Source organism: Mobula birostris, chromosome 4 (assembly GCF_030028105.1).
Source record: "Mobula birostris isolate sMobBir1 chromosome 4, sMobBir1.hap1, whole genome shotgun sequence".
NCBI classification, from domain to species: Eukaryota; Metazoa; Chordata; class Chondrichthyes; order Myliobatiformes; family Myliobatidae; genus Mobula; species Mobula birostris.
The window spans coordinates 92,049,790-92,076,225 of record NC_092373.1 but is presented as its reverse complement, the minus strand read 5'-3'; the positions used below and the strand labels follow the sequence as shown (position 1 = coordinate 92,076,225).

At 43.7% G+C, this 26,436-nt stretch overlaps 1 protein-coding gene across 8 annotated transcripts in view; it reads left to right on the top strand.

The window, feature by feature from the left end:
* Positions 1–26,436, top strand: part of LOC140196472 (cilium assembly protein DZIP1L-like) — a 283,878-nt gene that overhangs the window by 23,727 nt on the left and 233,715 nt on the right. For all 8 annotated transcript variants that reach the window (XR_011885722.1, XM_072255743.1, XM_072255744.1 and 5 more), the window contains exons 2-5: positions 5,117–5,701; positions 16,373–16,457; positions 20,461–20,585; positions 21,377–21,538. Coding sequence is in view for 7 of the 8 variants with exons in the window: in XM_072255745.1 (XP_072111846.1) it covers positions 5,117–5,701; positions 16,373–16,457; positions 20,461–20,585; positions 21,377–21,538 (957 nt within the window). In the remaining variant the exon portion in view is untranslated. The remainder of the gene's footprint in view (positions 1–5,116; positions 5,702–16,372; positions 16,458–20,460; positions 20,586–21,376; positions 21,539–26,436) is intronic.

Sequence of the window (26,436 nt, the reverse complement as noted above, 5' to 3'; positions counted from 1 at the left end):
CTGTTTCCTCATCCTCCCTTTAGAATGCTTCTTCATCTTTGCGATGTATCTAACTTGTGCCTTTCTAATTTCCCGCAGAAACTCCAGGCATTGCTATTCTGCTGTCATCCCTGCTGGTGTCCCCTTGCTATCAGCTTTGGCTAGATAATCTCTCATACCTTTGTAGTTGCCTTTACTCCACTGTAATACTGATACACCTGACTTTATCTTCTCTCTTTCAAGCTGCAGGGTGAAATCTATCATATTATGATCACTGTCTCCTAAGGGTTCCTTTACCCTAGAATCCAAATCAAATCTGGTTCATTATGTAACACCCAATCCAGAATTGCTGTAGTGGACTCTATCACAAGTTGCTCTAAAAAGCCATTTCATAGGCATGCTGCAAATTACCTCTCTTGGGATCCAACATCAACCTGATTTTCCTGATCTACCTGCGTACTGAAATTCCCCATGATGACTGTAACATTCCTTTAGTAAATGCCTTTTCTATTTCCTGTTGAAATATTTATCCCACATCCTGGCTACTGTGCAGGGGCCTGTATATAACTCCTATCAAGAGTCTTTTTACCCTTGCCTTTTTAAGGCGGGTACATTGACAGTATTTAAGGGGTAAATGGAAAGTGTTGGAAAGATATGGGTCAAATGCAGGCAAATGGGAGTAGCTTAGATGGGAATCTTTGTCAGTATGGACTAGTTGGGCTGTAAGGCTGTTTGCTTCCTGTATACCTCAATGCCTGTATGAAATATTAATCTGACAGTTTGTTGGCCTTAGGTGAATGCCTGCGCTCCTCTGCAACTCCCAGATGAATGTACTTTCTCGTAAGGGTTAAGAAGCTGGACAAGTATGGATTTGTTGTTTACTGTGAATAAGATAAATGATGCTTTAAAAGTTTTTATGAATTCCTGCCTATTTTTCCTCCAATGATGATGCCTACCACAGGACAGTAAATTCTCATTTTATAAAGTGCACTGTATGATGCACTGCACCACTCCCTGTAGTCCAATGCTGTTTAGTTCTAGAAATGCTAATTAAACAAGACATGAAAATCTGATAGCCAGTTTGCTGTTTGCATATTGTCATGCTCTTTGCATCCTGCAGGAATTATGCACACTACTTAGAAGTTTTAATGCCTCCTTCTCAGAATTTATGTTTGTGGGAAAAACTTGTCCCTTGCTTTCCCTATAAGAGTTTTTATTACATGGTTTTAGGAAATTTAACAACTGTATTACATAAGCTTTATTACATTTTTATTTTATTTGCTTTTTTTATGCCCCTAAAAGTGAGCAAACTGCCAGTCTGCTCCTAACTACATTTTCTCTTTCTAAACCTTGGTGAGACTGGTGAACCTAATAGCAGAAAATTGCCCGAAAGCAATTCATAGAGTCTGAACTGGACGTGTAGCAAAGTGGAGAAAAGTTGTGGGAGGTGAGTGATTTGTGGTTAAAGATGCAGATTTTGGGCAGGTTTCTATCCGTAAAAAGGAAGTAGAGTTGAGTGCTTGCTATGGATGGATTCAACATGTGCGACAAATGAGTCTGATAACTAGCGGGTGAGTTATGTGGGTGATAGTGGGTAATAGATGGTACATGCAGACATGCCTATAGAGGTTATAAAAATAGGGAGTGATTAAGACATGGAGGAGGTTGTAAAGACGTGGAGGGGGTAAGCACATGGAGGAGAGTTGGGAAAATAGGGAAAGAATTGAATTTGAAATTTTGGTCCAATTAGAGTTGACAAGGTCAAGGATCAAATGGGAATAAGCCTTAATTCAGGATTGTTGCAGATGAGGGAATCCTTGTATTGCATATGATTAAACTTTGGGCAGTCTGGAGATTGACACAAGGATGACGGTGGAAAAGAGACTGGTGGACTTGTGGTAGTGATGCTGGGCTAAAAGTACAGTTACGGTTGCTAAAATGAGCTTGAAGGTCCACCCGGTCAAAAAGATTGTTGAGGTTAGGATGCAAGGAAAGGAGCCAATGTGGTATCTGGAATTTTACTGGAAGTTGGAAAGGAAGGTTGGTCAACTTGGAAACTTTTGTTCCTAATTCAAAGCAATATCAAATTTGCCACTGGGTAGAATACGACCATGATGGTGAAGTAGAGCTGTTGTCTGATGTATGTGGAAGGTTGCGGAGGGAGCAGAATATCTCAGGATATGTTAGAAAACATATCTAATACATTTTCTGAGAAAAGAAAATATATTAGCACTCTTTGCTTAGATGGGTGCAAGACAGAGGAAGGTTGGCTGAAGGAGATGATTTCATTGTGTTGAAGAGTTTGAGATCTTCCTTACTTCCTAACAGGTATCCAGAGTAGAAGTATGATTTCTCAGTTTTAAACGAACAGAAAATGCTGGAGAAACTGTGGAGAAAGCAACAATTGTTATTGTTTTGGCCCTGGGACGGGTCTTCTTTATTTGTTTTCCATTATAGTTTCTCTGTGGCAAGCTGGTAGATCACTAAATGGTTGTACACATTGGTTGTTTGTCAATCTTTGATGTAGTTTTTCATTGATTTTATTGTATTTCTCTATTCTACTGAGATGTCTATAAGAAAATGAATTTCAAGATATTATATGGTGACATATACCGGGGATCCCCAACCTTTTTTGCACCATGGACCAGTTTAGTATTGACAATATTCTTGCGGACCGCTGACCAGGTGGGGGGGGGGGGGGGGTTGTTCAAGTAGGGTTAAACTCACCTCAACGTGTCTTTTACAGTTAGGGTTGCCAACTTTCTCACTCCCAAATAAGGGACAAAAGTAGCAGTCAATCCCCGGACACTTTACCCCAAGAAAGACTACCATGACCATGAAACCTTGCATGGGCACCTGTGTGGCGCATGCGTGACGTGTGCATGTGATGTGCGCATGTGCGTACGTGTCGATTTTCTTCCCCCAACAAATCGGTTTTGCTTCATCTTCCAGACTATACTGTACGTACATTATTTCTACTTTATATAGGCTGCGTATTTATCATATCATTCCTGCTTTTACAATATGTTAGTGTTATTTATTTTCGGTTTTATGTGTTACTTGGTATGATTTGTTAGGTCATTTTTTGGGTCTGCGAACGCTCAAAAATTTATGGTAAATTAATGGTAATTGCTTCTTCGCTTTACGCCATTTTGGCACGGAAGGTTTCATACGAGCGCTGTACCTTAGCGGGGGAAATACGGGACGAGGGCGGTCCCATATGGGACAAACCAATTTAGCCCAATATACGGGATGTCCTGGCAAATACCAGATAGTTGGCAACCCTATGTTCAAGTTCAACAGTGCGTGACAGGGAATGAGGAAAGGTGCAGCTGACTCATATTGTTTCCTCACGGCCCGGTAGCACATGCTTTGCTTGGTGGTTGGGGACTGCTGACATATACAATACATATATTCATAATGAATTTACTTTGAACTTTGGAATATGATCCAGCCAGACAGAGTAATGAACAAGCATAGCACCAATACAACCTTAAGTTTGTAGTCTTTACAGCACTTTATGGAGTCAGTAACCTTTTAGAATATGTGCATCCTGTAACTGTATTGAGTATTACTATGAGTATAAACGTGCTTAACAAGAGTAAAAAAAACTTTGCTGTTGGTGAACTATTGCTATTTGCTTCAACCAACAGAATTTAGCATTCACCAGTATCAAGGAAGTGGAGTTCCTTTGCTACTGGTCACAATACTACTATCCCTTCCCTCTCTGCACACATCAACTGCTTCCCCCCACAAAGGAGGACTTCGCACCTGTGCAAAGCTTTCAGCATTGAGAACAGAATGAAACTGATGTCAGCAACACTAAATCATTGTCGTTTACTGTCAGGGCTTTAGAGCTCCTTGCAGGCAAAGGCAGTTGAATGAATTACAATTTCTTGGAGCAGCTGTAAGTGAGAGGTGATAGAGACAAGGACTGCCTATTGGTTTAAGCTGTTCAAAGGGATGAATAGGCGTCTTGTGACTTCACCTATTGTCATATCCCCATCCAAACAGTGCAGTGATCTTCCTGTGGCCTGCTGAAGGGTCTCGGCTCGAAACATCAACTGTACTTTTTTCCGTAGATGCTGCTTGGCCTGCTGAGTTCCTCCAGCATTTTGTGTGTGTTGCTTGGATTTCCAGCATCTGCAGCTTTTCTCTAGTTTGTCAGCGATCTTCCTTCCCTTGGTTTCCTGCTTCCTCTCTTGAGCACCTCAACGTATTGCCCTCTTTTCTGGGAAGCACCTATTGTCCATTATTTGCTGCCTTCCTATGCGGTGTGTGCTCAGTGGGAACTCATTTGTCCTCCCATTTAGTCCCCACACCAAGCAGTTTACAATTGGTGAATTCCCTCTCAACCCTACTTCTTTGGCCTCTCTGGCAACTTTTCTGTACTCTTGCACTGACTCACTCTTTTCCTCCCCACACCATCCTCTGTCCCAAACTTGCTTCCTTGTCATACTTTGCCTCAAAAGACTATATTTATGAAGAATCCAGCTGCACCTCTGACGTGGTGCCAAGTAATGGGATTGTCATGGAGTCAAAGTGATACAGAATGGAAACAGGCCCTTCTGCCCAGTGAGTCAGTGCCGACTCTTAAGCATTTGCAGTAATCCTACAAACCCGTCAAAAGTATCCCGCCATTTTACTTCTCATCTGGGGACAACGTAAGGAAAGTTTCACAAGGAAAGTTTTGCAATGGCCAGTTAACCAACCAAACCACACGTTTTTAGGATTTGGGAAGAAATCAGATCACCTGAAGGAAGCCCATATAGTCACAGGGAAAACGTATAAACTCTGCACAGAGTACTGGAAGTCAGGATTGAACTAGATCTCTGGTGCTCTGAGGCAATGGCTCTATTAGCTGTGTCGCAATGTCATCCACAGGTCTTGTTGGTGCGGATTGTTCACGAATTGTGCAGCGCAATTTAAGATTAGACGTAAAGAAATTCTTGTGTGCAACCTCCTTAATGGATGGGGATGAAAGGTGAAGTATTGCCAAATGATGAGCATTTCTCTGATTGGGAAAATAAATGGTTAGGTAGCTTCTGAGAATGGGGTGTGTTGTTCATAGGTTTGTGGAGATGGTAGTCTTAAAACAGGAGGGTTTGATAATGATGTTTCCTTTTGTCCTCCACAGCTGTTCCTCAGCAATGTCTATTACCGACCTCAGTTCCTCCGCCTGACACCACAGCTTTATCACCAAGCAGAGTTAATGATATCATCGCAGAGCCAGTACACGGGATTCGGAATGGGCTTTGGTAACTTGCCATTGAGCACTGGTGGGTTGCCTGCCTTCAAATTCCGTTCAAGACACGAAAGCATAGATTGGAGGCGGTTCAGTGCTATAGACGTGGAGCGAGTGGCCAGAGAACTGGATATTTCTGCCCTCCAGGAGAACATCATGAGTGTGACCTTCTGTAACTTGGACTCTGAAAGATGTCCCTGCTGTCAGAACTTGGTTGACCCAGTCTTATTGAAGGTATTCAAGTTAGCCCAACTAAACACGGAATACCTTCTTCACTCTCAGGACTTCTTCACAAGCAGCATTCAAGCACTGGAGGAGCAGCTGCAGTTGACCATGGAAGAGTTGGAGAAGAGCAAGGAGGAAATAGCTAAGAAGACGGAGGAGCTGAAGGCAGTGAAAGAAGAGGGCCGACGCCGCAAGAAGATGATTGCCACTCTTCAGCTGCTCGTACAGGCAGGAGCCAATAACTATCACAAGGTACTTGTGCCTTCAACCTTGGTCCTATTTGTAAAGATTTGCCTGTTTATTAGTGAGAGTAGGTCACTTGTCCCTCAAGCCTTCACCACCTTTCAATACGATCTTGGCTGATCTGCCCCAGGCCTCATCTCCTCTACTTTGCCATTTCCCTAGAGCTTGCAATTCCTTGGTCTTTGAACAATCTACTTCCTTTAAATCGCCCAATGATCCAGCTTCCATAATCCTCCACGACAGAGAAGTTCAGAGATTCACCACCTGCTGTGAGAAGAAATTCCTGCAGACCTCAGTCTTAAATGACCATCCCCCTGTCATAACCGTGTGCTCTCCCTACCATATCTATCCTGTTCCTGAAAGATATTGTATATCCTAATAAGACCAGTCTCATTCTTCTAAATTGAGAAGGATACTTATCTAATTTCTTTAACCACTAATGATTGGACAGCCTTCTTATCCCTGAATATAGCCTAGTGAATCTGTCAGAAAGAAAGAAAGAAAGAGTCATTTTATTTTTCTCTTATAGACTGTGTCCAATGATGTAACTCTTATGTCCTTTCCGAAATAAGGGGACCAAAGCTGTGCACAGTACCTCAGGTGTGGCTTCATCAACACCATGTACATTATTTCAAAACAACAGTCCTTTTGCGATAACCAGTATTATTTTCCTTACTAACCACTTGCTGCACCTGCAAGTGGTCACACTCTTTGCAGCTTATGAGCAAGAACATTTAGGTCCCTCTGCACATTACTCACCCACATTATTTTTCCATTTAGATAATATGGAAGTTTATTTCAAATATGGCCGATTCCATGGACCCCTTGGTTAGTAGTAGGGGTCCATGGCACAAAAAAGACTGGGATCCCTGCAATAGAGCCTTGAAAGGATTGTTTTCCTTCTGGTGAAGGTGTTGCTTATGTTTTACACAAATTTGTGTGAGGCAGTGTCTCTGGGATGGAAAGCAGTTAATGTTTTGGGTTTGAGACTCTAAATCAGAGAAATCAGAATCAGGCTTAATACCATTGGCACACAGGTATGTTGTGAAATTTGTTGTCTTTGCGGCAGCAGTACAATGCGTACATAGTAATAGAAAAATATCCACATAGGTGTAAGTAGGTGTATGTGTCTGTGTATTTTTGTTGTTTTACATTTAACTAAAAAATAGTTAAATAAGTAGAGCAAAAATAGAAATAAAAAGGTAGTGAGTTAGTGTTCATGGGTTCAATGTCCATTCAGAAATCGGGTGGCAGAGGGGAAGAAGCAGTCCCTGAATCAGTGAGTGTGTGCCTTCAGGCTTCTGTACCCCTTTCATGATGGTACCAATGAGAACAAGACATGACCTGGGTGACGAGGGTCCTTAATGATGGATGCTGCCTTTTTGAAGCATCACTCCTTTAAGGTGTCCGAGATACTATGGAGGATAGTGCCCATGATGGACCTGATTAAGTTTACAACTCTCTGCGCTTCTTTTGATCCTGTTCTGTAGATGCCCCCTCCCATACCAGATGGTGATGCAGCCAGTTAGAAAGCTTTTAAACCTTTTCTCACAAATGCTGCCTGAATTGTTTCCAGCATCTTTTGTGCCCATTCACAAAATTTTCTGCATCCGTAGCTTTATCTTTGATTCCCAGAAGTGTTATGTGAATTTGTTGCCTGCTTTGCTTTGTTAGTTTAATGTGGATAAATGTGAGGTTATCCACTTTGGTGGCAAGAACAGGAAGGCAGATTACTATCTGAATGGTGTCAAGTTAGGAAAAGGGGAAGTACAATGAGAGCTGGGTGTCCTTGTTCATCAGTCACTGAAAGTAAGCATACAGGTACAGCAGGCAGTGAAGAAAGATAATGGCATGTTGGCCTTCATAACAAGGGGAGTTGACTATAGGAGCAAAGAGGTCCTTCTGCAGTTGTACAAGGCCTTGGTGAGACCCCACCTAGAGTACTGTGTGCAGTTTTGGTCTCCAAATTTGAGGAAGGACATTCTTACTATGGAGGGAGTGCAGTGTAGGTTCACTGGGTTAATTCCAGGGATGGCTGGAATGTCATATGTTGAAAGATTGGAGTGACTGGGCTTGTATACACTGGAATTTAGAAGGATGAGAGGGGATCTGATTGAAACATAAGATTGGACACGCTAGAGGCAGGAAACATGTTCCCGATGTTGGGTGAGTCCAGACCAGAGGCCACAGTTTAAGAATAAGGGGTAGACCATTCAGAACGGAGTTGAGGAAAAACTTTTTCACACAGAGGGTTGTGGATCTGTGGAATGCTCTGCCTCAGAAGGCAGTGGAGGCCAATTCTCTGGATTCTTTCAAGAAAGAGTTAGATAACGCTCTTAAAGATAGTGGAGTCAAGGGATAAGGGGAGAAGGCAGGAACTGGATACTGATTGTGGATGATGAGCCATGATCACAGTGAATGGCGGTGCTGGCTCAGAGGGCCGAATGGCCTACTCCTGCACCTATTGTCTATTGATTCTATTGTCATAAAACAGTAAAACAAAGATGAATAAGTGCTTAGAGAAGATTGCATCAGTCTTGTTCTATTATCTTTCTTAATCTGGATTCCGACCTAGTACCCAGTTTTTTATGTTTCTGTCACAGACAGCCTTTCCTTGTGAAACATTCACTTAAAGGTGCTATTTCAGTAAAAAAAATGCCAATTCCATAGAATGTTTGTGTCCCAAGCATATGTTGTATTCTGCTTACAGGTGTAATTAGGTCACCTAGCAGCAAACTCTCATTAGCAGGGATGTTAATTATCTGACTCTTATGTTGTTTGGAGCATAGATATCGACTGGGTGTCTTGGAAAATTTGCCTCTCTAGATAGAGTCACATCCACCCAAGGGGACATTATGTCATCTAACAGGCATCATCTTTGACAAAATCTCCTCTGGGATTCTGACTTGGATTACATTCTCACGTTTCTGGTTTAAGACATGATGCCATAAACAGTTGCTTGGTAAAACAGTTTCGAAGCCTGAAATTTGGAACGACATTATTGTTAAACCATTGCTGTTTATTCAGGGGTTAGAACCAGCAAACACTAGAGAACTGTGAGAAACTGGACCCACCAAATTTACTCCGTGTGGTATATCTTTAGATGCTTGAAGCTACATGTGTAGATGTAGAAACTTCGGGAAGAAGTGGGGGGAGAAAACTGAAGCCTGTTTGGGTAAAGCCTAGCAAATTATATTTCTTGCCTCTGAGTTAGAGCACAGGGAGAGTGCACAAATGAAATTCAATAAGTTCAATAGGTACATTTAATGTCAGAGAAATGTATACAATATACATCCTGAAATTCTTTTTCTTCACAACCATCCACGAAAACAGAGGAGTGCCCCAAAGAATGAATGACAGTTAGGTATTAGAACACCAATTTCCCTCTCACGTACAAGCAGCAGCAAGGCAACGACCCCCCCCCCCACCAGCAAATAAACATCGGCGCCCTCCACCGAGCACTCAAGCGTGCAGTAAATTGTCAATAAAGACACAGACTTGCAGTACCCCAAAGATTACTTGTTCACCTGGTAATTCGACATACCACAGCTCTCCCTTTCTCCATAATAAGGAAAAAAAGAGGAGTCCCTGTTTCACAGCGAGAGGGGAAACATAACAAACATCTTGCTGATTTATTATGTTAAAGGTCTGCTGTGTCACTTTTTCTGAGCTCTGTGCCCAGAGAATCGGCCCCAAGGCTCTGGTCTCTGGACACATAACCCCCGGCAGTTAACCAGCTGCTCCCGATGTTCCATGTTCTCCCGTAACATCTCTGTCAGAAGCACCAGACTTGAATCAGCCTGTCTCCAGAGCCATGAAAATCTGGCACCCTGAGGGCGCGATAGTCTTCCAGGCTGCGTCCTTGGGCTATCAAAAAGCAGCTGGTTGTGAGGCTCTGAGAGTGGGTCCAATTTTGCAAAGAACTGAAGTTGGAGTGTAACTCCAGGTCAGAGTCTTCAAAAGAACCTTGAAAAGGGAAAAAAGAGACATCGAAGATAGAAATAGAGCTATTTCCAAAGATGCAAGCAGAGGAGTCAACGTTTAGCGGCATCTTGACTTTACTGCTCACTCCGATTGATAGAGTTTCTGCTGTTCTGGAAATTAGACCTTAAAATGCCCACCTTTAATATCCCATTTATATAGTACATGCATGCGGGAAAGTACAATAGACAGTACTGTAACTGCTTTTACACTGTGAGCCCCGTACAGCTCCCAGCGGGCTAAAGTGCAGTTTCTGAGATGTTCAAACAATGAAACTATAAGACCATAAGCCAGGAGCAAAATGAGGTCATTCCTCCCATTGAGTCCACTCTACCATTCCATCATGACTGATCTATTTCCCTCTCAACCCCATTCTCTTGCCTTCTCCCCATAACCTTTCATACCCTGACTAATCAAGAATCTATCAACCTCTGCCGTAAAAGCACCCAATGACCTGGCCTCTACAGCCGTCCGTGACAACGAATTCCATGAATACACCACTCTCGCACTGAAGAAATTCCTCCTTATATTCATTCTAAATGGACATCCCTCTGTTTTGCGACTATGCCCTCTGGTTCTAGACTTCTGCACCAAAGGAAACAACCTCTTCCCATCCACTCTATCTAGGCCTTTTAATGCTCAATAGGTTTTAATGTGATCCCACCTTATCCTTCTAAATTCCAGCAAGTACAAGCCCGGAGTTTTCAATTGCTACTCATAAGATAAGCCTTTCATTCCTGAAATCGTTCTTGTGAACCTCCTCTGAACCCTCCCTAATATCAGCACATGCTTTCTTAAATAAGGGGTCCAAAACTGCATACAATACTCCAAATGAGGCCTCACCAGTGCTTTATAAAGCCTCAGTATTACATTCTTGCTTTTATATTCTAGTCCTCTTGAAATGAATGCTAACATTGCATTCGCCTTCTTGACCACTGATTCAGCCTGCAAATTAACCTGTAGGGAATCTTGCACAAGGATTCCTAAATCCCTTTGCACCTTGGATTTTTGAATTTTCTCTCCATTTAGAAAATAACTTACGCTTTTATTCCTTCTACCACAGTGTATAACCTTATACTTCCCGTCAGTGTATTCCATGTGCCACCTCTTTGCCTATTCTCCTAATCTGTCTAAATTCTTCTGCAGCCTCTCTGTTTACCTGCTCCTCCACCTATCTTCATATCATCCACAAACTTGGCCTCAAAGCCTTCAATTTCATGATCTAAATCTTTGACATACAGCATTAAAAGAAGCGGTCCCAACACTGAGCCCTGTGGAATATCACTAATCACTGGGAGCCAATCCGAAAAGGATCCTTTTATTCTCACTCTTTGCCTCCTGCCAATCAGCCAATGTTCTATCCATGATAGTATCTTTCCTGTAATATCCTGTGCTCTTACCTTGTCTAGCAGCCTCATGTGCAGCACTTTGTCAAAGGCCTTCTGAAAATCCAAGTACTTAATATCCACCAATTCTCCTCTATCTATCCTGCTTGTTATTTCTCAAAGAATTCCAACAGATTTGTCAGGCAATATTTTCCCTTGAGGAAATCATGCTGAATTTGGCCTATTTTGTCCTGTGATTTCAAGAACCCTGAAACCACATCCTTAACAATCGATTCCAACGTCTTCTGAGTTACTGAGGTCAGGCTAAAAACTGGCCTATAATTTCCCTTCTTCTGCCACCATCTCTTCTTGAAATGTGAAAACATAGAAATATAGAAAACATACAGCACAATACAGACCCTTCGGCCCACAAAGCTGTGCCGAACATGTCCCTACCTTAGAACCACCTAGGCTTTACCTATAGCCCTCTAGTTTTCTAAGCTCCATGTACCTATCCAGGAGTCTATCGTATCTGCCTCCACCACCGCCGCTGGCAGCCCATTCCACGCACTCACCACTCTTTGCGTAAAAAACTTACCTCTGACATCTCCTCTGTACCTACTTCCAAGCACCTTGAAACTATGCTCTCTCGTGCCAGCCAATTCAGCCCTGGGGAAAAGCCTCTGACTATCCACACGGTCAATGCCTCTCATTATCTTGTATACCTCTATCAAGTCACCTCTCATCCTCCATCGCTCCAAGGAGAAAAGGCCAAGTTCACACAACCTATTCTCATAAGGCATGCTCCCCAATCCAGACAACATCCTTGTAAATCTCCTCTGCACCCTTTCTATGGTTCCCATGTCCTTCCTATAATGATGCGACCAGAATTGAGCACAGTACTCCAAGTAGGGTCTGCCCAGGGTCCTATATAGCTGCAACATTAACTCTCGGCTCTTAAACTCAGTCCCATGATTGATGAAGGCCAAAGCACCATGTGCCTTCTTAACCACAGAGTCAACCTATATAGCAGCTTTGAGTGTCAAAATGAACCACCTCATCGACGTTGGCAAGTTTCCATTCCTCTGAAACCATGCGAGAATCTATTGATTCCTGAAAGATCGTTACTAATGCCTCCACAATGTCTTCAGCTACCTCACTTTGTCAGCCGTTTCCTTGTCCTCTGTTACTATTTCTCCAGTGTCATTTTCCAGCGGTCCAATATCTACTCTTTACTCTTTTTATCTGATAAAACTTTTGGTATCGTTTTTGATTTTATTAGTTAGCTTACCTTCATATTTCATCTTCACCCCCTTTATTTTTTTTCAGTTGGCTTCTGTTGGTTTTTAAACATTTCCCAATCCTCTCACTTCCCACTACCTTTTGCTGTATTATATGCTCTCCCTTTTACTTTTATGTTGGCTTTGGCTTCCCTTTTCAGGTGGGTTGAGTCACCCAGCCTCTAGAATGCTTCTTTGAGATGTATCTAATCTGTGCCTTCCGAATTGCTCCTGAAACTTCAGCCATCGCTGCTCTGCCATCGTCCCCACTAGTATTCCTGTCCAATCAGCTCTGGCCAACTGCTCTCTCACTGCTCTGTAATTCCCATTACTCCACCAGATGTAGTACTGATACATCTGACTTTAGCTTCTCCCTCTTAAGTTGCAGGGTGACTTCTATAATATTATGATCACTGTTTCCTGAGGGTTTGTTTACCTTAAGCTCCCTAATCATACCTAGTTCATTACACAACACTCAATCCAGAACTGCCTTTCCCCTAGTGAGTTCAACCACATGCTGCTCCGAAGAGCCATCTCGGAGGCATTCCACAAATTCTCTCTCTTGGGATCCAGCATCAATTTGATTTTCCCAATCTATCAGTATATTGAAATCCCCCATGACTAACGTAACATTGTCTTTTTGATGTGCTTTTTAAAATTTCTTGCTGTAATTCATAGCCACATCCTGGCTATTGTTCGGAGGTCTGTAAGTAACTCCATCTGGGAATTCTTACCCTTGCAGTTTTTTTTAGCTCTGTACACAATTATTCTATATCTTCTGATCCTATGTCACCTCTTTGATTTAATTTTTTTTTACCAGCAGAGCCACTCCTCCTTCTCTGCCTACCTGCCTGTCCTTTCAATTGATTGTATATCCTTGGATATTAAGCTCCCAACTACAATTGTCTTCCAGCCATGAATTCATGATACCCACAATGTCATACCTGCCAATCTCTAACTGCGCTACAAGGTCATCTACCTTATTTTGTGTACTGTGTACATTCAAATATAGCACCTTCAGTCCTGTATTTGTCACCCTTTTCAATTTTGTCCCTCTTTTTACACTGCAACTCATCCCACTAACTGCAATTTTGCACTATCATCTGCTTTATTGACAATCTCACTATCCATTACCTCTGTTTGTAAACCAATATCTCTCTCCTCAGCCCTATCACTCTAGTTCCCATCCCACTGCCAAATTAGTTTAAACCCTTCCTAATAGTTCTAGCAAAGCACCCCACAAGGATATTGGTTCTTCCTGGGTTGAGGTGTAGCCTGTCCCTTTTGTACAGGTTTTACCTTCCCTGGAAGAGATCCCGATGATCCATAAATTTGAATCCCTGCCTCCCGCACAAACACCTCAGCCACGCATTCTGTTCTTGTGCATGGCACAGAGATTGTTACCTTGCTTTCCTACTTTCTACCCAGCTCTCTAAATTCAGTCTTTAGAACCTCCTCCCTTTTCTTTTCTATGTCATTGGTACGAATATGTACAAAGTCATCTGGCTGCTCACTCTCCCCCTTTTGAATGTCATGGAAATGATCCAAGATATCCCTGATCCTGGCACCTGGAAGGCAACATACCCTTTGGGTCTCTCTATCGCGTCCACGGACTCTCTTCTCTACTCCTCTAACTATGGAGTAGCCTATCACTATGCAGTCCTTCTCTACCCCTTCACTCTGAGCCACAGCACCAGAGTCAGTGCCTGGGGCCCGGTTGCTGTGGCTCTCCCCAGTAGGTCGTTCCCTCCCCACAGTATCTAAAACGGTATGCTTGTTATTGAGGGGTACCACCAGAGGAGTACTCTGTACTGGCTGCCTATTTCCCTTCCCTCTCCTGACAGTCACCCATTCACCTGCTTCCTGCAACCTAGGAATGACCACTTCCATGCACCTCCTATGTATCATCTCTTCAGTCCCCCGTATGAGCCGAAGATCATCGAGTTGCAGCTCCTGTTCTTTAACACGTTCTCTGAGGAGCTGGAGCTCAATGTAACTGGTGCAGATGTGGTTATCTGGGAGATTGGAGGTATCCCAGAATTCCCACATCTCACACACAGAACAAAACACAGCACCTGGGCTATTTCAATCCCATAACTCTACACTAACAGATGAAGAATGAGCAAGAAAAAGCTTACCAGATACTTACATTGCTCACGCCTGTTTTTGCCCAAGCCTGTTGAGCCAAAGCCAAAAGTTTCCCCACTCTAACACTGTCCCACTTCAACAATAGCCACTCCGCTTGCCTCTACCTTATTTTTATTTGATCATGCTAATGAATCCCAAAACTCCGAATGGCCACTGTTCAAACTCCACAAAAAAAGGTTACGAAGTGTTGATTTTTAAAGTTCTCTCCTAGACTTAGGTGAAGTCATCTTCACTTTTCGACTCTGAACTCTGATTGGCTTCTGTTCAAGCTCCGAAAAAGTCAGCGAATGGTTATTAGACTTTCTACTGATTTGTATCAGTCAGTACTTTGTGAACAGCAACTGAATAAACAAGGTTGGTGAATCTGTAGTTAATGATGGTATCTTGTAGCTTGGTTTAAAAAAAAGTTTTAAACACAATCAGTCCCAAACTTTTTATTATAACTTCCTGAGAGAGAACGTGGTCATTGATACTTGATTGAAGATGGATATTAGTTTCATCAATCTAGGAGGAATGTAAAATTTTGAAAGAAATAATGTAACTTGATTGGATGTAACTTTTAAAATAAACAATGCAGTTTTCACAATTTTTGATATAAGTGTGGGAAAATAAATCAAATCTGAAATGTAATCTATAACAAGTAGGAAGATCATTAGTTAATTATGATAATCTAGAAATGATGAAGTCAAGCTCCTGGAATTGAAGACGTGAAACAAGACAATTAACCAAATTAATCTTGAATGTACATAGATGTTTTTACCAATAAACCAATACATAGTCCTCCAATTCTGGCACAAAGGCCTTTCTTGAAATGTGTTTGAATCGTCTTAATCCAGCAATTATTTTGCATAGATTTACAGCTATTAATTCTGTTTTAAGTGGCATTACACCAGGGAGTTCTCAGCATGGTTGTGTGAGAGTAAGTGACAGTTGGGTGTATTTTACTGGGATTTGTATTTAACCATGTTGTATCTGAACTGGAGATATCTGATGTTTACACTGTATTCCTGATTGGTTGACGTAGTGGCACAGTTATGAGAGCTGCTGCCTCATGGCGCTAGTGATCTGGATTTAATCTTGACATTGGGTCGTATCAATGGAGTCCGCCCATTCTCCCACATACCTAAGACAGGACAATTGGTAGGCTGATTGGCTGAAATAAATTGCCCCTAGTGCAGTGGTCCCCAACCTCCGGGCTGCGGACCAATACCAGGCCGCGAAGCGTGCAGTGGTAGCCAGGATGCCCCCAGCACACCTTTAAGAAAAAAGTCGAAGTAAACAAGCTAATTAATTAGGTGCCACCCGGCACGTAAATATCGGCCCAGATCAAAGGCGATTGCTGATTTCACTTGCTCTACGCAATCAGCAATTGTCTCTGATCTGGGCCAACATTTACGTGCCGGGCGGCACCTAATTAATTAGCTTGTTTATTTTGGCTGCTTTCTTAAAGGTGTGCTGGGTGCAACCCAGCTACCACTGCACCCCTGCATTCTTCACGGCCCGGAGGTTGGAGACCACTGCGTAGGTGGAATCTGTGAGGAGAGTTGATGGGAGTGCAGTGAGAATGAGGGTGGGGGTTATTAGTCATAGTCATACTTTATTGATCCCGGGCGAAATTGGTTTTCGTTACAGTTGCACCATAAATAATAAATAGTAATAGAACCATAAATAGTTAAATAGTAATATGTAAATTATGCCAGTAAATTATGAAATAAATTCAGGACCAGCCTATTGGCTTAGGGTGTCTGACCCTCCAAGGGAGCAGTTGTAAAGGGCATGTTAATGGCCATTAATGGAACCAGCACAATCTTGATAGGCTGAATAGCCACCTTCTATGTTGTAAGTGAATATAGATATATGAAAATGTTTCCATTGTCCAGCTTAATTCGATGAGCATAAACATAAATCCCAGTTCCTGAGGTATTGATTCAGTTTCTTCTTTGCAGTGCCGACTCTGTGACAAGGCATTTGTGAATTACTCCTTCCTGCAAGGACATGTCGAGCGGCGCCACCCAGAGGTCACTCGTGCTGGTGAGAAGTCTTTCTCAGCTTTCCAGTCAGGATCCAAAACCTGAACCAAACGTGCTGGAATTGTTTGGCATATGACCTACGGTTCCAGGACACATTGAGCTTTCCTCAAGATTCCTATGGTTTTGTTTGCTTATTCTTTCCATTTGGGATTCAGTAGATGAAGTGTTGTTACTTACTCACCGCCCGTCACACTGCCGTGTTTAGGGCAGCAATGAAGGTTCTCCATCTCTTGTGTCCAGAGCTTCCTTCATTGTGTCAGTAGCTTCTCGGTGTTCACTACTTTCAGTCGTGCACGTTCTGGGTAAAGACTCAGCAATACCGTTACACTCAGATATAGAAGGATTCTTCATTGCTGTTTCCTTAACAAATTTGTTTTACCAATCAGTGTTGTTGTTTTATCAGTGTCTTGAGCAGAACTCCCGAACCTGGAGGACTGGGGGCCACTCTTAGTCTGGCCTCTACCCTTTGGCTTCTTTGGTGTGGAGCCAAAGCATAAATCCCTGACTCCAGCCAGTGTAGCTCTCTGGATCGTTGAGGTATGCAAACCTCCAAACCACGACAAGGTCGTGGTCCGCTTGGAGGATGAACTGTTGTTGTTGCCATTTAAATAACTTCTTGAAAATTGGATCTAGAGATGTTGTTGAGACTGAAAAAAAATTAATTTAGTTATGGAATCATAGAATAATACAGCATAGAAACAGGTCCTTTGGCCCAATTTGTTTAGGGTGATCAAAATGCCCATCTAAGTTAGTCCCATTTCAACACATATAAAATTCTGGAGGAATTCAGCAGGTCAGGCAGAATCCATGGAAGCCTATTTGCTTGTGTTTAGCCCATGCCCATCTAAACCTTGACTATCCATGTACCTGTCCAAGTGTCTTTTAAATGCTGTAGTCATAGCTATCTCAACCATTTACTCAGGCAGCTCATTCTATATACGCACCACCATCTGTGAAAAGATGTTGCTCCTCTAGTCCCCTTAAAATCTTTCCATGGACTTCACCTTAAATCCATGCCCTCTAGTTTTTGATTCTCCTTCACTGGGAAAAAAAAGCAATGGTATACATTTACTCTGCCCACGCCTTTCATGACTTTAAACACCCGTCAGTCTCCTGCACTCCAATGTCCTGGGCTACCCAACTTTCCCTGTAACTCAGGGCCTTGATCCCATCAACATTCAAAGATTCAAAGGACATTTATTATCAAAGTATGTATACAGAAAACAACTCTGAGATTTGTCCTCCCGTGGGCAGCCACAAAACAGAAACACCTGTTCAGGAAAACATCAAATGGCCAGCGTGCGAAAAAAGAACAAATTGCGCAAACAGCAATAAGCGAACGGACAACACACAGAATATCAAACATCAAACCAGGAGTATTCAGTTTAGTCCGGTTCATCATTGCCACCAGCCCACTGCCGGCTGCAGGACATTCTTTGCTGAAGCGCCTCAGTCTGCATTGATCGCCTCGATCAAACAACTCAAAACCTGCAAAAGAAAGAGTGTCCAGAATCCAGGAACATATGTATCATGAACCTCAAAGTCCCCCAACACAAGTCCACAGCCTCGCTGATCAATCTTTGCACTGTGGATCCCAAGACTGCTGCACTTTGACAGCAGCCGGTGAGAGGGAGTGGAAGACTGCTCAAACACCAGGCAGACGGAACCGTCAGTCCTCCACCCTCGTCCTCATCGACTGGAACCTTGCTCGACGCCTGAATTGAAGTGAAGCAATGGAGTTGATCATGGGTTCGCATCTTTGATGCTCCCGTTGGAGAGAACCAGTGGAGTCGATCATAGGCTCCAGGCCTTAATGTCTCAATCAGAGAGAGGCAGTGGAATTGATCGTGGGCTCGCACCTTCGATGCCCTCATCAGAGAGAAGCAATGGAGTCAATCATGAACTCTGCGCCTTAACGTCTCAATCGGAGAGAAGCAATGGAGTCGATCATGGATTTGCATCTTCGATGCCCCAGTTGGAGAGAACCAATGGAGTCCATCATGGGCTCATCCCCCATCTCCAAGCTCCCACGCCTCCAGGCCACACACTCTGCTCCCAACCTTACCGGACTCCCTTGTAAACCTTTGCACTCTTTTCTATAAAAGGATAACCAAAACTGTACACAATACTCCAGGTGCATATGCAGCATATGAGTTAACTACGAAGATGAAGTTACAAAGAGAGTGTCCATGGGAAACTGCATAAAGTTACTGATGAACAATTGTAAATGAGAGAGTAGTCATTGAGTCACATGGCATTGAAACAGGCCTTTTATTGAGTTCCATTGAGTCGGCATTGCCCATCAAACACCCACTTACACTGACAAAAACAGAAAACACTAGAAACATTGAACTGGTCAGGGACCATGTCCATGCCAGTCATTTTATTAATCTAATGTAAGGCTCTTCATTGATCATTGTTGCCATGGATGTTGTATCCTAGCTGTCTGCATCGAAGTTGATACACAGGTCAGGGCAGTACGATATGGAGAGCAAGCTGTTGCCCATGTAGCAGGCTCCATACAGCTGATGAATCCAAAGGAACGACAGAGACCGATACAGATCGGCACCATCGGTGTCACAGGCGTTGCCAGTCAGCATTGAACTCCACATAGGACTGCCTTAGGGAATCCAGTGCTGGAATTTTCCTGGGAGTTTACTCCTGAAGTCTTCCTCATGAGTGTTTATAGCTGCAAGGCAGTGGAGGTTTGAGATCAGAATTTTCCCTCCCCTAAATGAGCTGCCAATTACAGCTGACGAGCCCCTTCTGCCCAAAGTGACTGGCTTTAAGATGCCAGTAATCCACCCGTGTCCCTTCTCCTGTCTGTAGGAATGGTACTGCTGGGCTTAGCAACTAAGGCACAGTTGAAGGCCAGGAACTGAGCTTGGTTGTCAGAAGATATTTGAGATAGATGCCATTGGGAGCATTTAATAAGTAGTGGGAGCTTATCCCCACTACCCCCCTCCCCCACCTGGCTTTTACAGCCTTAGGAGCCTTATTTATTTATACTCATCCCATTTACCCTTTTATGTCTGTAGCCTTCTATGCACAGGTGATTCAAGTACCTGTCTGGAAGTTAAATGTTATCAGAATACCTGTCTCTCCCAGCTCTTCAGAAAACAGATCCCTCACTCCAGCCATCCTCTGTGTGAAGAATCTTCCGCCTAACCCACAAACCTCTCACTATTTATTGATGTCTGTAACGAAAACCAATTTCCCCCGGGATCAATAAGGTATGACTATGACTATGACTATGACTACGTCTTAGGCACCACCATGGGATCTATTACTGTTATAACCTCTACAATGTCGTCCATCAGTCTCTTCTGCTCTATCATCCCGTCCCTCAGTCTCTTCTGCTCTATCATCCCATCCTCAGTCTTTTCTGCTCTATCATCCCGTCCCCAGTCTCTTCTGCTCTATCATCCCATCCTCAGTCTCTTCTGCTCTATCATCCCATCCTCAGTCTCTCCTGCTCTATCATCCCATCCCCAGTCTCTTCTGCTCTGTCGTCCCGTCCCCAGTCTCTTCTGCTCTATCGTCCCGTCCCCAGTCTCTTCTGCTCTATCGTCCCGTCCTCAGTCTCTTCTGCTCTATCGTCCCGTCCTCAGGCTCTTCTGCTCTATCGTCCCATCCTCAGTCTCTTCTGCTCTATCGTCCCATCCTCAGTCTCTTCTGCTCTATCGTCCCATCCTCAGTCTCTTCTGCTCTGTCATCCCATCCTCAGTCTCTTCTGCTCTATCATCCCGTCCCTCAGTCTCTTCTGTTCCAGGAACATGAAAACCAACTTATCCAGTTCCTCCACATAACTGAAACGGTATATGCCAAAACATCTGAGTGAATCTTCCCCGTGCAATCACGTTCTTCCTGTGGTGTGGTCAGCAGAACGGCCCATTTACGTGGCCATTATTTTCTAGCAAAGTGAATGTGGCTAATACAACATCTGTTGGCAAGATTTCGCTTTTCGCCTCTTTTGATCTACTTTTGTTGTGTTATCCTTCCAGAAAGAAAGACGAAGCAGCAGACCGAGCAGATCGTGGATGAGATTGAGGAGCTCAGGGAGCGGTTGCGCATCAGCCAGTTGCAGCTGGAAGCTGAACGTGAGGCTGATTCCATCAGACGAGGCCAGGTCAGTGCCTGTCAAAGAAATAAAGATCTTGTCATGCTGGGCTGCGATGACAATGGTGTTGAGATGTCCATGATACTGTAGAAATAACTCACTATATTCTACTGGGGCATATTCAGATTCAGCTGGAGGAGAGGACTTTATGATTGGAACTAGCTGGAGTGAAGGGGAACTTAACGGAACAAGTCATAGATTCACATGGTACAGAAACAGGCCAAAACATTGGGCCACCTTGCCAATGCCAACTGTTATGTACCCATCTGTACTGTAAGTTGCCTATTCAAGTGCTTGCCCGGATGCTTCTTAAACATTGTGAGATACCTGCCTCCACCACCTTCCCAGGCAGTGCATTCCAGATTGCCCTGTCACGTGGCCTGCAGTATTAGTGGACCATTGCTAAATGATCACTTGAGTGGCAGCTGTGTGTAGCTTAGTCAGGGAGTTAACTTCCAGCTCAGTGACTTTACTGAAGCAGCGCACAGGATTGTTGAAACTTGAATTGCAAATGATGTTGTTTATTCTTGAAGATCTAAGAGGGTTAGGTTGTTAATCCCAGCTCTGCAACTGTTCCATCCCTCTATACCAGTGATGGGGTGGTCAAGGAACTTGGCCCGACATATGGCATGACATATTACAGCTCCGCATTGCACATTGATGCTGGTGGAGTCATGGCTGTCCAGCTGATCAGGTCCATGGTGGTGATCCTTGCTTTGGAGTTATCCATTGCTGTTGACTTTAAGTGAATGAAACCATTTGAGTTTGATTTAGACAAGTGGTCCGTGTGTCTCAACCAGGAATCAGAAAATATCCGTAGGAGAGAGGAAGAACTGAGAAAGGAATTTGAAAGTTGGAAAGAGGAAGAAAGGAAAAAGATCTTTCAAGAAATGGATAGCCTGCGACAGCAACTTCTAATGGAGTTCCAGGGCATGGCATCAAAGAACCTGTCTATTGAAGCAGTAAGTGAAATATATGCAAATAATTGTTGCATTTGGTGCGATACTCCATGAATGCACTGGGTACATTACTACATTAGGTGTTAAAGGGTGAGTTGACTGAAATGGTCTATGTTAAACATGCTTTATATAAAAACAGGAATGATCCATTTAGCTCCTTGTACTTGCTCTGCCATTCAAGAAGATCATGGTTGATTTTTTTCCCAAATGACACTTTTCGGCACCAACCACACAACCCTTAATTCCCTTGTATGCAGAAGTCATTGATCGGTCTCTGTCTTGAATATGTTCAGCTACTGAGCCTTTGAAGCACACCCAGGATGAGAGTGCAAAGAATCGTTACCCTCCGGTAATGAAATTTTTTCTCATCTCTCTCTTGAATAACCAATCCCTTATTTGAGACTATGACCCCTGCTTCTTGACATCCTAGCCAAGGCAAATGTCATCCCTGCATCTGGGCTGTTAAGCACAGTGACACAGTTGATAGAGCCTCCCCCTCAGAGCTCCAGCGTCTAAGCCTCAATATAAACTCAGTGAGATTTTTGCATCAGTCTTCATTGTGGAAGACGCCAAGAGTTTGCTAGAAATTTGAGCGTGACAGGGGCAGAGTGAGTAAAGTCGTCGTTACTAAGGAGAAGGTGTTCTGGAAGCTGAAAGGTCTGAAGGTAGATAAGTCACCTAGACCAGATGGTCCACACCCCTGAGTTTTGAAAGAGGTAGTTGAAGAGATTTTGTGGATGCATTGGTAGTGATCTTTAAAAAGCCAATAGATTCTGGGATGGTTCTGGAGGACTGGAAAATTGTAAATGTTACTCCACTTTTTAGGAAAGGAGGGAAGCAAAAGACAGGAAATTATAGACCAGTTAGTTGGACTTCAGTCTTTCACCCTGCCCTCAAGTTTCTCCCCTTTCTAGATCTTTCTGTCTCTGTCTCTGGAGACAGCTTATCCACTGATGTCTACTATAAGTCTACTGACTCTCACAGCTATCTGGACGATTCCTCTACTCACCCTGTCTCTTGCAAAAACGCCATCCCCTTCTCGCAATTCCTCCGTCTCCGCCGCATCTGCTCTCAGGATGAGGCTTTTCATTCTAGGACGAGGGAGATGTCTTTTTTTAAAGAAAGGGGCTTCCCTTCCTCCACTATCAACTCTGCTCTTAAATGCATCTCCCCCATTTCACGTACATCTGCTCTCACTCCATCCTCCCGCCACCCTACTAGGAATAGGGTTCCCCTGGTCCTCACCTACCACCCCACCAGCCTCTGGGTCCAACATATTATTTTCCGTAACTTCCGCCACCTCCAACGGGATCCCACCACTAAGCACATCTTCCCTCCCCCTCCCTCTGCATTCCACAGGGATCGCTCCCTACGTGACTCCCTTGTCCATTCGTCCCCCCCATCTCTCCCCACTGATCTCCCTCCTGGCACTTATCCGTGTAAGCAGAACAAGTGCTACACATGCCCTTACACTTCCTCCCTTACCACCATTCAGGGCCCCAAACAGTCCTTCCAGGTGAGGCAACACTTCACCTGTGAGTCGGCTGGGGTGATATACTGTGTCCGGTGCTCCCGATGTGGCCTTTTATATATTGGTGAGACCCGACGCAGACTGGGAGACCGCTTTGCTGAACACCTACGCTCTGTCCGCCAGAGAAAGCAGGATCTCCCAGTGGCCACACATTTTAATTCCACATCCCATTCCCATTCTGACATGTCGATCCACGGCCTCCTCTACTGTAAAGATGAAGCCACACTCAGGTTGGAGGAACAACACCTTATATTCCGTCTGAGTAGCCTCCAACCTGATGGCATGAACATCGACTTCTCTAACTTCTGCTAATGCCCCACCTCCCCCTCGTACCCCATCTGTTACTTATTTTTATACACACATTCTTTCTCTCACTCTCCTTTTTGTCCCTCTGAATATACCCCTTGCCCATCCCCTGGGTCCCCCCCCCCTTGTCTTTCTTCCCAGACCTCCTGTCCCATGATCCTCTCGTATCCCTTTTGCCTATCACCTGTCCAGCTCTTGGCTCCATACCTCCCCCTCCTGTCTTCTCCTATCATTTTGGATCTCCCCCTCCCCCTTCAACTTTCAAATCCCTTACTCTTCCTTCAGTTAGTCCTGACGAAAGGTCTCGGCCTGAAACGTCAACTGCTCCTCTTCCTAGAGATGCTGCCTGGCCTGCTGCGTTCACCAGCAACTTTGATGTGTGTTGCTTGAATTTCCAGCATCTGCAGAATTCCTGTTGTTTGAGTTGGACTTCAGTGGTTGATAAGGTGTTGACTCCATTATTAAGGATGAGGTTTTGGGGTACTTGGAAGAACATGATAAAACAGGCCAATGTCATCCTGGTTTCCTTTAGGTGAAATATAATGTGACAAATCTGTTGGAATTCTTTGAGAAAGTAATAGACAGGATAGACAAAGGAGAGTCAGTGGATGTTGTTTACTTGTATTTTCGAAATCTTTTGACGAGATGCTGCACATAAGGCTGCTACCCAAGAGCCCATGGCATTATAGGAAAGATTAGTGGGAAGAAAGAGGATTGGGAAGTTTTTAAAACCTTACAAAAGGAAACCAAGAAGGTCATTAAGAGAGAAAAGATTAACTATGAAAAGAAGCTAGCAAATAATATCGAAGAGGATACTAAAAGCTTTTTCAAGTATATAAAGAGTAAAAAAGACAGGTGAGAGTAGATATAGGACCGATAGAAAATGATGCTGGAGAAATTGTAATGGGAGATGAGGAGATGGCAGAGGAACTGAACAAGTATTTTGCATCAGTCTTCACTGAGGAAGACAGCAGTATACCGGACACTCAAGGGTAGCAGGGAAGAGAAGTGTGCGCAGTCACAATTACGACAGAGAAAGTACTCAGGAAGCTGAATAGGCTAAAGGTAGATAAATCTCCTGGACCAGATGGAATGCACCCTCGTGTTCTGAAGGAAGTAGCTGTGGAGACTGCAGAGACATTAGCGATGATCTTTCAAAAGTCGATAGATTCTGGCATGGTTCTGGAGGACTGGAAGATTGCAAATGTCACTCCGCTATTTAAGAAGGGGGCAAGGAAGCAAAAAGGAAATTATAGACCTGTTAACTTGACATCCGTGGTTGGGAAGTTGTTGGAGTCGATTGTTAAGGATGAGGTTACAGAGTACCTGGAGGCATATGACAAGATAGGCAGAACTCAGCATGGATTCCTTAAAGGAAAATCCTGCCTGACAAACCTATTACAATTTTTTGAGGAAATTACCAGTAGGCTAGACAAGGGAGATGCAGTGGATGTTGTATATTTGGATTTTCAGAAGACCCTTGACAAGGTGCCACACATGAGGCTACTTAACAAGATAAGAGCCCATGGAATTACGGGAAAGTTACATACGTGGATAGAGCGTTGGCTGATTGGCAGGAAATTGAGAGTGGGAATAAAGGGATCCTATTCTGGTTGGCTGCCGGTTACCAGTGGTATTCCGCAGGGATCAATGTTGGGGCCGCTTCTTTTTACATTGTACATCAACGATTTAGATTATGGAATAGATGGCTTTGTGGCTAAGTTTGTTGACGATACGAAGATAGGTGGAGGGGCTGGTAGTGCTGAGGAAACGGAGAGTCTGCAGAGAGACTTGGATAGATTGGAAGAATGGGCAGAGAAGTGGCAAATGAAGTACAATGTTGGAAAGTGTATGGTTATGCACTTTGGCAGAAAAAATAAACGGGCAGACTATTATTTAAATGGGGAAAGAATTCAAAGTTCTGAGATGCAACGGGACTTGGGAGTCCTCGTACAGGATACCTTTAAAGTTAACCTCCAGGTTGAGTCAGTAGTGAAGAAGGCGAATGCAATGTTGGCATTCATTTCTAGAGGAATAGAGTATAGGAGCAGGGATGCGATGTTGAGGCTCTATAAGGCGCTGGTGAGACCTCACTTGGAGTACTGTGGGCAGTTTTGGTCTCCTTATTTAAGAAAGGATGTGCTGACGTTGGAGAGGGTACAGAGAAGATTCACTAGAATGATTCCGGGAATGAGAGGCTTAACATATGAGGAACATTTGTCCGCTCTTGGACTATATTCCTTGGAGTTTAGAAGAATGAGGGGAGACCTCATAGAAACATTTCGAATGTTAAAAGGCATGGACAGAGTGGATGTGGCAAAGTTGTTTCCCATGATGGGGGATTCTAGTACGAGAGGGCATGACTAAAGGATTGAAGGGCGCCCTTTCAGAACAGAAATGCGAAGAAATTTTTTTAGTCAGAGGGTGGTGAATCTATGAAATTTGTTGCCACGGGCAGCAGTGGAGGCCAAGTCATTGGGTGTATTTAAGGCAGAGATTGATAGGTATCTGAGTAGCCAGGGCATCAAAGGTTATGGTGAGAAGGCAGGGGAGTGGGACTAAATAGGAGAAAATGGATCAGCTCATGATAAAATGGTGGAGCAGACTCGATGGGCTGAATGGCCTACTGCTCCTTTGTCTTATGGTCTTATGATACTAACATGGGTAGAAGATTGGCTGACTGGCAGGAGACAAAGAGTAAGACTAAAGGGGATCTTTTCTGGTTGGCTTCTGATGACTAGTGGTGCAGGGGTTAGTGTTAGGACAGCTTCTTTTCACATTATGCTGTATGTCAACGATTTGGATGACGGAATTAATGGCTTTGTGGCCAGGTTTGCAGACAATACAAAGATAGGTGGAGTGACAGTAGTATTGAGGAAATAGGGAGTCTGTAGAAGGACTTGAGCAGATTGGGAGAATGGGAAGGAAGTGGTAGATGGAATATAGTGTAATGAATTGTTATGGTTATGCACTTTGGTACAAGCATAGACTATTTTCTAAATAGGGAGCAAATTTGGAAATCTGAGGTGCAGAAGGTCTCAGGAGGCCTTGTGCAAGGTTCCTA